The 12,084-nt window shown below is 37.5% G+C and overlaps 1 protein-coding gene across 3 annotated transcripts in view; it reads left to right on the top strand.

Moving 5' to 3' along the window:
* Naaladl2 (N-acetylated alpha-linked acidic dipeptidase-like 2) overlaps nucleotides 1-12,084 on the top strand; it is a 1,346,047-nt gene that overhangs the window by 1,295,435 nt on the left and 38,528 nt on the right. For all 3 annotated transcript variants that reach the window (XM_017319681.2, NM_001326288.1, XM_017319682.1), the window contains one exon: nucleotides 2,041-2,239. In XM_017319681.2, the coding sequence (XP_017175170.1) occupies nucleotides 2,041-2,239 (199 nt within the window). The remainder of the gene's footprint in view (nucleotides 1-2,040; nucleotides 2,240-12,084) is intronic.

Genomic DNA, 12,084 nt, shown 5'->3' with positions numbered 1-12,084 from the left:
CACACACACACACACAAACACATACACATGCTCACACAGACACACACACACACACACACAAGGAAACATTTTATTATTTCACCATTTTATACTTTCTTATAATTTAATTATTAGCATCTCTGAGAAAAAGTAAAGGACAAGAAATAGAGGATGTTTTAGTTATCTCTTTCACATGATTCTATTTTATTTTAGATATTTTGTAAATATAGCATATTACATTTACTTTGTTCTTCCAGAAGTCAATGAGTGTTCACATTCAACTAGACATTACATTTCAGGACAGTATCACTTGGTAGTTTTGTGCAAGTCATATTGTATAAGGTAACTCTCATCTGTAGCATAAAATTTCATCTTACCACACTTTTTATAGTATTTCTTAAACTTTAACCCTGACAGAGTAGTGGTACTAGCATGTAGAGGAGATTCTTAGACTCTACACTGAAAGAACATGAGCAGAGCAGTAAGTCTGTACTTTCGCAATTGTGAGATGTTTGAGATGCTGACGTTCTTGGGCTTCCCCAGGATAACATCCTTTTGTGATCATGCTGAAGACACTGTACAATAACCCTTCAAAAGAACACCTATATCTGACTGCCTCAGTGTCACACTCCTGCCACAGCAGCTTAGACCCCTAAGCTCCTGAGACAATTTGACTGGAAGTAATTTGTAGTGGCATGCTCATTTTTGGGAACTTGGGGAGATGCTTCAAGTTTCCTAAGAGTGACAGTAGCTCTTGTCCTACAAAAGGACTGGTGGGATATGGAGATGATCATAGAATTCTTCTCTTGTAATATTTGAAAATAAATGTCTTCAAACACGGTTTCAAATCACTACTTTTGGGAAGTATTTGACATGTATTTGTTACTTAATCCTAGGCAAAGTGCTAGCAGTAGGTAATGTCACTATTTTGTTTGACAGTTAAGATTTTAGAGATCCAAAAATGCTACAAATGTCACACAGATACCAGGTGGTAAGAATGTAGCACCAGAGTTAGGTAGGCTACCCCCAAAGTCTGAGTCCACTGTAGCACAAGATATGGCTTTTCTCGTGGACAAAGGATAGAACTGTGGATGGTTTGCTACCACCATTAATATAAGCATGAGTTCTGATAAGCTGTCAAACATGTAGAAAATTAACAGAACAACTATAGTCTTAGTTGCAAACTAAAGAAATGGGGCAGCACATTTTAGTATATTGTAAAGTCAAAAACATACTTCATATATATTGTGAAAATATGATAAAATATCTATGAACAAATAGACATGTATTACCCATAGGAATGTATTACCATGTTGTCACATATCTTACATCTTATCATAAGACGATACATTCTCTTTCTTTTATTCTATTTATTTATTTATTTATTTATTTATTTATATCTTTTGAAGGTGTCTGATATAGCTTTAGTTGGTTCATATTCTCTATATAACCAAGAATGATTTTGAGTTCAAGATCCTTCTTCCTCCACCTCATCTCCACTGTGGAAGAGACATGCACCTACATGATTGTATCTTTTACATTTTCTTTTTTTCAAAATCAGGTATATTATTGTGAGTCTATATAGTTGAGCCAAAAAGATCATGGTTCCAGTTCAACTTTGCTATGACTTATGAGCTTAATATGTGAGCCTTAATTCAGTCTCATTTTCCATAAAATAAACACATTTTGGTAAATTCTATATGACATGACTAATAACATTTGATAAATATTGAATAAGATAATTACATGCTAAGCTTAGTATAGTGCATAAATTAATTCCCACCATCAGTGCTTACCCTAAGTTTTTATAAGTGAGTAACCATTCACTTAATTTAGTAGAAAATAAACACATCTTTGACAGTATATTTGGCAGAAAAAAATGTTATCTGAGTTTAATCAAAGCATTTAAGCCTTTCTTTGAGAAGGCTACTGACAGATCTATCAATGACAGGCCAATCTTGGGGGACTGTCTGATTTATAAACTAGAGTCAAGACAATACAATATTTGCTGGGTTCCTTTGACCAAATCTCTCCTGAGATGGCCTTATTTTTCCTTACCAGGTAATGAGCCTAGTGTTCCTCACCTGCTTGCCTTAGCATCAAGACTGAGGGAAAGTGCAGAGCTCTTCCAGTCAGATGAGATGCGACCTGCTAATGACCCAAAGGAGAGAGCTCCCAGCCGTGTCCGAATGCTGAATGACATCCTTCAAGACCTGGAGAAGAACTTCCTGGTGCAGTGGGTACCACCAGGTTTTTATAGGTAGGAAATACATCTACACGTTGTTGTCTTTACCTCAAAGCCTAAAGTTCACTTCCAGAATCTTCTAACTACTATAAAACTGCATAAAAGAAGCTCTGCTTTTGCATTTTTAAAGTGAGAGAGAGATGAGAGTAAGATTATGTTGAAGTCGGAATGAGCTAAAATCTCTTGAATGGAAAAGTGGGCAGAAGACACAAAAGCATTAGAGAGAAATGAAAATGTATTAGGTTTGATCCAAACATATTATAAGCATATGCAAATAATCATTTTAAATAATCAAATAGTTACAGAAAGAATAAGGAGATGACTGGTATCCAGAGCAAGGCTCAAGTGAATAAATATAGAATAAAGGACACATGACAAAATGTCTTATATTTAATTCAACTCGATATCATCTCTGGAAAATCAAGTTTCATCCATGCTTCCATGGGGAGAAATCTGCCTTCTTGATTATCAAGTGATGGGCTATGCTGCTGTTTTTTTGAATAAGAATATGCCTAGAATGTTGAGTCTAGTTCTTTATTTTATAATTTATGACAATATTGAATGCATTCACTATTCTCTTAGAGAACAACTTTAGTAGCTTATGAAACAACTGAGAGAGGAGGGCAGTTTGGATGGAGAATCACAGGAGTGCTCCTGATAACGTGTGGGCAACGGTTTTTAGAGACAGCAGTGTGACTTGTTCTCAGTGCCTGAAGCATGTGGAATATGGTTTTTGTTTAGGATATTCTCAAAGTATAAAATAAAGAAAGGGGAGATGGTATCTTACATAGGAATATTTATATATTTTCTGCATTCATATTTTGAAGTGTTTAAAGTGTTAAATTTATCACCCCTTATGGAAAGTTCTAGGCTGAACTAGAAATATTTCCTCAATTCTCCCTAGCTTCCATAAATCTGCTATCTTGTTTCATGACTAGACTTGCTAATATATATAACCAGAGGTTAAAGCAGTCAATTATTGTTACAAAGATGTAGAAATCCTAGTTACATTTGAGAAAGAATTTCTAAAATTACTACTCCCCTAAGACAATGACAGTCTTTATAGTAGGGAATGCTCCATTACCATACATATTAAAACATAGTTTGTGATCCTCAAGCCTGTGAGTATTAAGTGAGCATGAGATTTGAGTGATATTTGGATCAAACTTTGTGACCTGACAAGAGCCTCATCAACCCACATATAATTTCTGCATCTATTAAAAGAAATAACAGATGAAGACCATAAAGCTTTTTTTTTTGTATTTGATAGTTTAGCTTTGGGAGTTTTAAATTGAAATTAATATGGAGATTAAGTTTTCATGTTATTTCTTCTAACACTATAACTCTTGATCATATGATGTTGGAGAATATTGTGTATTGTTCATATAATCTTCACAGTACTTGAAGACTTTTTTATGCTCTCTGTATTTTCTAAGCCCCTGTAACTTAGCAAGCACTTCAAATAAAAGCCATTCTCTTGATAATAATCTAGGGCAGGAGTATAAAGAATAAAGAACAATGTAAATATACAGGTAAGCTAAAAAGATGGGATGCATAAATAACTGCTTAAAGAAAATTCAACCACATGTGGACTGATTTCTTTAAAATGTCTATCAGTGAAAATAAATCACATTTGAGGACTCGTTTACTAAGGCCTGTTGCTACAAGAAAAATTCCCTTCTTGATATTCTTCCAATATATATAGCTGGTCTACCTATCTAATGTGCTTTTTCTTACCCTTTCAATAGTATTCATAGACTCAATTTACTTCATCCTATATTTTGAGAAGAACAGCAAACATTTGTATATTTATGATTAAAACCAATAAATATGATCCTTACAGCATAACTATTGTCACACTATGCCCTGCATCCAAGTGATAAAATTCCAAATATTACTATAATATTCTAGTTCATAGTCTTTAGAAAAATTTAGAGATCATTTTAGCATTTAGTCTTCTTTGACGATAGTTATTCTTTAATATTTATTTTTTTACACTCCATATATTATTCCCCCCAACCCCTGTCCACTCTCCAACTGTTCCTCATCCCATACCTCCTTCTCACCCCCTGTCTTCAGGTGGATGTCCCCACCCCACCCCACCTGACCTCTAAACACCCTGGGACCTCCATTATCTTCAGGGTTTGGTGCATCATCTCTGAATGAACACAGACCTGGCAGTGACAGTCCTCTACTGTATGTGCGTTGGGGGCCTCATATCAGCTGGTGTATGCTGCCTGGTCATGGCCCAGTGTTTGAGAGATCTCAGAGGTTTGAGAGATCTCAGGAGTCCAGATTTATTGAGACTGTGGGTCCTCCTACAGGATCACAATTCTCCTCAGCTTCTTTCAACCTTCCCCAATTCAATAACAGGGGTCAGCTGTTTCTGTCCAACGGTTGGGTGGTTGGGTGCAAATATCTGAATCTAATACTTTCAACTGCTTGTTAGGTCTACCAGAGTACAGTCATGCTAGGTCCCTTTTTGTAAGTACTCTGAAGCCTCAGTATTATTGTCAGGCCTTGGAACCTTCCCTTGAGCTGGATCTCACTTTGGGCCTGTCACTGGAACTTCTTTTCCTAAGACTCCTCTCCATTTCCATCCCTGTAATTCTTTCATAGAGGAACAATTATGGGTCAGAGTTGTGACTGTTGGATGGCCCCCCTCTACCTCATTAGATGCACTGTTTCTGCTGGAGGTGGGCTCTATAGTTGCCTCTTTCTACTGTCAGGCATTTCAACGAAGGTCCCTCCCTTTGAGTCCTGGGAGTGTCTAAACTTCTAGGTCTCTGGTACATTCTGGAGGTCCCCCCCAATATCCTATCTCCTGAGATTGACTGTTTCCTTTCTTTCTGGCCCTCGGGGCTTCAGTACTTTTCCCTCACCCAATATCAGATCAGTTTCCCCTCTTCTTTCAATCCCCTCTCTCTTTCCTTCCACTTTCCCTCCTAGGTCCCTCACTTCCTCCTCACATATGAGAGTTTTCTTCTCCCTCCCAAGTGGGAGTGAAGAGTCCTCAATTGAGCACTTCAGTTTTTTGACCTGTTTGAGTTCTGTGGACTGTATCTTGGATATTCTGTACATTTTTTGGCTAATATCCAGTTATTGGTGAATAAATACCATGCATGTCTTTTTGGATCATGAGTTACCTGACTCAGGATGATATTTTCTTTTTTTTTTTTTTTTTTTTTTTTTTGGGTTTTCATTTTTTTTTCCATTTTTTATTAGGTATTTAACTCATTTACATTTCCAATGCTATACCAAAAGTCCCCCATATCCACCCACCCCCCCTCCCCTGCCCACCCACTCCCCCTTTTTGGCCCTGGTGTTCCCCTGTACTGGGGCATATAAAGTTTGCAAGTCCAATGGGCCTCTCTTTCCAGTGATGGCCGACTAGGCCATCTTTTGATATATATGCAGCTAGAGTCAAGAGCTCCGGGGTACTGGTTAGTTCATAATGTTGTTCCACCTATAGGGTTGCAGATCCCTTTAGCTCCTTGGCTACTTTCTCTAGCTCCTCCATTGGGAGCCCTATGATCCATCCATTAGCTGACTGTGAGCATCCACTTCTGTGTTTGCTAGGCCCCGGCATAGTCTCACAAGAGATAGCTACATCTGGGTCCTTTCAATAAAATCTTGCTAGTGATGCGAATCGATCCATACTTATCTCCTTGTACTAAGGTCAAATCTAAGTGGATCAAGGAACTTCACATAAAACCAGAGACACTGAAACTTATAGAGGAGAAAGTGGGGAAAAGCCTTGAAGATATGGGTACAGGGGAAAAATTCCTGAACAGAACAGCAATGGCTTGTGCTGTAAGATCGAGAATTGACAAATGGGACCTAATGAAACTCCAAAGTTTCTGCAAGGCAAAAGACACCGTCAATAAGACAAAAAGACCACCAACAGATTGGGAAAGGATCTTTACCTATCCTAAATCAGATAGGGGACTAATATCCAACATATATAAAGAACTCAAGAAGGTGGACTTCAGAAAATCAAATAACCCCATTAAAAAATGGGGCTCAGAACTGAACAAAGAATTCTCACCAGAGGAATACCGAATGGCAGAGAAGCACTTGAAAAAATGTTCAACATCCTTAATCATCAGGGAAATGCAAATCAAAACAACCCTGAGATTCCACCTCACACCAGTCAGAATGGCTAAGATCAAAAATTCAGGTGACAGCAGATGCTGGCGTGGATGTGGAGAAAGAGGAACACTCCTCCATTGTTGGTGGGAGTGCAGGCTTGTACAACCACTCTGGAAATCAGTCTGGCGGTTCCTCAGAAAACTGGACATAGTACTACCGGAGGATCCAGCAATACCTCTCCTGGGCATATATCCAGAAGATGCCCCAACAGGTAAGAAGGACACATGCTCCACTATGTTCATAGCAGCCTTATTTATAATAGCCAGAAGCTGGAAAGAACCTAGATGCCCCTCAACAGAGGAATGGATACAGAAAATGTGGTACATCTACACAATGGAGTACTACTCAGCTATTAAAAAGAATGAATTTATGAAATTCCTAGCCAAATGGATGGACCTGGAGGGCATCATCCTGAGTGAGGTAACACATTCACAAAGAAACTCACACAATATGTATTCACTGATAAGTGGATATTAGCCCCAAACCTAGGATACCCAAGATATAAGATATAATTTGCTAAACACATGAAACTCAAGAAGAATGAAGACTGAAGTGTGGACACTATGCCCCTCCTTAGATTTGGGAACAAAACACCCATGGAAGGAGTTACAGAGCCAAAGTTTGGAGCTGAGATGAAAGGATGGACCATGTAGAGACTGCCATATCCAGGGATCCACCCCATCATCAGCATCCAAACGCTGACACCATTGCATACACTAGGATGATATTTTCTAGTTCCATCTATTTGCCTGCAAAACTCAGGATGTCCTCATGCTTAATAGATGAGTAGTATTCCATTGTGTAAATGAACCACATTTTCTGTATCAATTATTCTATTGTGGGACATCGAGGTTTTTTTCCCAGCTTCTGGTTATCACAAATAAGTCCTCTATGAACATAGTGAGACACGTGCCCCTGTGGCATGGTAGGGCATCTTTAGTGTATATTCCCAAGAGTGGTATTGCTGGATATTCAGGTAGATCTACTTCCAATTTTCTGAGGAACCTCCAGATTGATTTCTAGAGTGGTTGTACCAGTTTATAATCCCACCAGCAATGAGGGAGTGTTCCTCTTTCTCCAAATCCTTTCCAACATGTATTGTCACCTGAAGTTTTGATATTACTCATTTTGATTGCTGTAAGGTGGAATCTCAGGGTCATTTTGATTTGCATATCTCTGATCACTAAGGACTTTGAACATTCCTTTAGGTCCTTCACAACCATTGGAGATTCCTCAGTTGTGAAATCTCAGTTTAGTTCTATACACCTTTTTTTTTTTTCCATTGGGTTGCTTTGTTTTTTTTTTTTTTTTTTTTGGTGATTAGCTTCATGAGCTCCTTGTATATTTTGGATACTAGCCCTCTATTGGATGTGGGGTAGTGAAGTTTTTTCTGAATCTGTAGGTTGCATATTTGTCTTATTGACTATTTCAGTTGCCTTACAGAAGCTTTCCAGTTTCATGTACTTTTACCAATTCTTGATCTTAGAGCATGAGCCACTGGAGTTCTGTTTAGGAAATTTCCCCCTGTGCCAATGAGTCCAAGGATCTTTCCCAATTTCTCTTCTATTAGATTCAGTTTATCTGGTTTTATGTTGAGGTCCTTGATCCACTTGGACTTGAGCTTTGTCCAATATGACAAATATGGTTCTATTTTCATTTTTCTATATACAGACAGCCAGTTAGACCACCAGCATTTATTGAAGATGCTTTATTTTTTTCCATTGTTTATTTTTGGTGTCTTTGTCAAAGATCAAGTGACCATAAGTGTGTGGTTTTATTTCTGGACCTTCAATTCTATTCCATTGATCAATGTGTCTGTCTCTGTACCAATACCATGCAGTTATCACTTTGCTCTGTCGTAAAGCTTGAGGTCAGGGATCATGATTCTACCAGTCATTGTTTTATTTGTAAGAATTGTTTTTGGAATGCATGGTCAACATGCCTTTCTTTTGGTTAAATGCTAGGCACATGGCAAGTCTATTTATAGCTTTGTAAGAAACTGTCCTTGAAAGCAGCTATACCATCTTACATGTCCAACAGTAAATAGCTTGATATTTCAATCTTCCTCTCCCTCACCTACATTCGCTGTGGGTTCCCTGGGGATAAGCTTTGCTGAAAGATGCACAGTTGGTATCTTGACATATAAATCACAGTTCCCTGATGGTGTTTAATATTGACAATCCTTAGCTATGCTTATTTCTCACCTCGGTTTCTAAAGTGAGATGTCTTTTCAAATTTTTTGCTTAATTTCAGAACTTAGTTTTTTGACTTTGTTTGCTATGATTTATCAATCCTTTTATACTGAATACCAGTCTTTCACTAGATAATTGTTTGAAAAAGATTTCCCTCTACTGTGTGTTTTTTTCCTCCTCGTAACAATATTGAATGGATTTTCTACAGACATAGTAAATTTAATTGAATGAAATTTATAGCAAGAAGACGGGTTTATGATTTTCACTGACCTTATAAGAGGGGTCAGTGAAGTCAAAGGCTGTGCTGGAATAAGGACTTCTTAAGAGGGGCTGGGGGGCTGTGAGATGATGGTGAGCAACTGGGGCTATATTCTTATTTTGTGAGTTTAGGGCCCTGTAGGTGATTCTTATGTCCAGTGGTCACTTTGGAATCTGGAATAAGGAGTTCATTTGCTTTGTCCAATGACTTGCATGGGCTTTGAAGAGCTCAGGCTGTTGTTTAGAAGAGATAGGCAGAGAACTCTAGGTCCAGGCTTCTTGCCTTTGTTCTAAAGCCTTAGGCCTAACGAATATCTTTTGGTGAGAATGAGTTTTTAATATTAATGAACTATTGCCAACAAATTTACCCTGCATTATTTTGCTTCTCTGTTGTTTCCAAAATCTGATCGTGAAAGCCAATGTTACCTTGATCTTTTTGTCTAATGTCTTCTAAGACTTTAACAGTTTTATGTTTTAGATTTAGGTATGCCAACCAGTTTGATTTCATCCATGTGAATTGTAAATGTTTTGGCACCAGTGGTTTTGTTTTTGTTTTCTTTTTCTTTTTTTTTCTTTTTTTAACGTTTGCACAAAGTACCCTACTTTAGCACTACTTGTTTAAAGTGCTATATTTCTATATTTCTCTATTCAATTATCTCAGCCTCTTGCTTGTACAATAAGCTCTTAATAGTGCATTATACAGATGTTTCCTAATCTCTTCATGTAGAATGGCTTTCAAAACACGTAAAAGCACTGTTGCCAGAGGGGTAGGCATAGAATTGCTAGAAGGTGAATGGGTTTGTGTTGAGAGGTTTGTATCTTTCATCTGTGATGTCCTGCATCCTAGATGAAATTTCTGAACATCAGGTTCACTTCATTAAACTAGAAAATCCCCAAGAGATGTTAATAATAAAATGAAGTTAGCTGAAATTAGGTCAGAGTATCCTGAGTAACATTAACTTTCAAGTTGTATTCAAAAGTTACAAAATGAAAGTAATATTATACCACTATACTGCATCAATTTGACACTGTAATACTATTTACATCTCCACAGACTTTGCCCTACAACAAGGGAGAAATATTTTATTATTAAGTGTTAAGAGTCGACACATAAATTTTCACATTATGGTACTAGCAATTTTTGTGACCGAAATTTATTATCTTGTGAATTTACACTTCCTATCTTGTTTTGCAAATCTAAGGAAGATTCTCTGCCTTGTCCTCAGTTATTTTGGGGCTAAGTGTGTGTTCTTACTGCTGGGGTGTCCCCATCATTTTCATTTCCTCTCACCCAACACCAGCCTACATAGTGTTAACAATGGGTGAATAGTCACCATTGCCATTTACTTGGTTTAAATGACTGAACTGCACTACTCTGAAATAGAAATATCTTCAACTTTAAGCCTTCACAATTAGAAAATAATGGGGTTGCAAAATGCTCTTCATAGGAGCAATTAGCAAAGGCTTTCAACTAAGGAACAGCTTAAGGCAGGAGTACAAGTTATAGCAGCATGTTCACAGTCATCCATTTAGGTAGAATGTCAGCATAAAGTTTCACTGTAGCTTCTCAAAACACTTAGAAGAATGGTAGTTAAACAGAAAAGCTAAGAAAAGTGTCACAGTTAACTTTAATTTCAAGTTGACAAAACCTCGAGTTATCTGAGAGAAAAGTCTAGATCAAGGAATGCCTAAATAGTATAGGCCTATGGGCATTTCTGTGAGGGATTTTCTTGATCTAGACTTTTAATGATTTCTTGATTACTAATGATGTAGGATTGCCCACCCTATAGTGTGTAGTACCTAGTCTTTGGTCTGGGCTTGTACAGAACAATAGCCATGCATGAGTCAGAGAACAGGCCAGCTGATAAACAACTTCCCTGGGTTCTTTTGTACTTCCTTGCGTAACCTGCTCTGGTCAAATGTAATGTTTCATGAAATACTGAACAGTCCTCCCTTAAGATTACTGCTCTGACTTCCCTTATTGATTGTGGATTGTGCACTGGTTGCCATTTTTCAGAGAACCACAGTAACATAATGGAAATGAACAAAGAGTTTCTGTTCAGCTATGTATGAGAAAGCAAGCACACACACACGCACACACACACACACACACACACACACACAAGTACACACATCTACAACAATTTCTCTGCCAACCATGTTTAAGGGAAATTTCATCTAAGGATAGAAAATTTACTATGACTTTGTCAAGAAGAACTAGAAGTCTACCATAGCATTTGTGTTCAATGCATTTGATATCAAGAGTATAGAAAACAGAGAGGTACACAGATATGAGATGGTATCTAATGTCATATTCTAGATAGAAATTGATCTCAAGGAAAGTAAACATCTTCTAAGTATACTAGATATGATGAAATATGGAACAATCGTTAAAAGAAATCTGGAACTGGCAGGTAGTTCAAGGCATTCTATTGCAGGCCTAATGATTTGAGTTCAATCTTTTGAATGCATGTGTTGAAAGAAAAGCATTCTGCAAAATCTTCTCTGACCTCTATCTATGTACTATAGTACATGTGTGCCTACATAAGACACACATACAAACACATACAGAGAGAGAGAGAGAGAGAGAGAGAGAGAGAGAGAGAGAGAGAGAGAGAGGAGAAATATAACTTAACTGGCCAGTGGTGGCGCACGCCTTTAATCCTAGCACTTGGGAGGCAGAGGCAGGTGGATTTCTGAGTTCGAGGCCATCCTGGTCTACAAAGTGAGTTCCAGGACAGCCAGGGTTATACAGAGAAACCCTGTCTCAAAACAAAACAAAACAAAACAAAACAAAACAAAACAAAATAGAAAGAAATATAACTTAAAATTTTAAATACATCTACTGTTTTTATATTTTCCTTTTATTTTTATAAAATATGTGATATATTCAGCTGTATTCTGCTTATATAAACTAGGGAACTTTATAGACAACTATTAGAATACATCTAAAAAGAAAGTACCAAATAATGGCAATATTCAGTGGTTTAAAGAATGCAGATCATTTGTAAGTTAAGGGACAGTATATATTTGTGCTTGTGCATGTGTGTATATAATGCATTTTACTGAGGATGTACCTTCACCAATGGCTATTCAGGGCCTCTCACAGTGCCACTTCATGCATTCAACTCCAGTACCAACTGAATGAGTCTTACATTTAACCAAGTCAAGCTGCAACATAAGGTACAACCTTAGTTATCTCCAGAACATAGCTTTTTTGTGCTCCCAGAAAAGATTTCCCAGAAGATTTCACCTCAG

Source organism: Mus musculus, chromosome 3 (genome assembly GCF_000001635.26).
Source record: "Mus musculus strain C57BL/6J chromosome 3, GRCm38.p6 C57BL/6J".
Lineage (NCBI taxonomy): Eukaryota > Metazoa > Chordata > Mammalia > Rodentia > Muridae > Mus > Mus musculus.
Note: the sequence above shows the minus strand (reverse complement) of the source record. Positions and strands in the feature narration are given on the sequence as shown.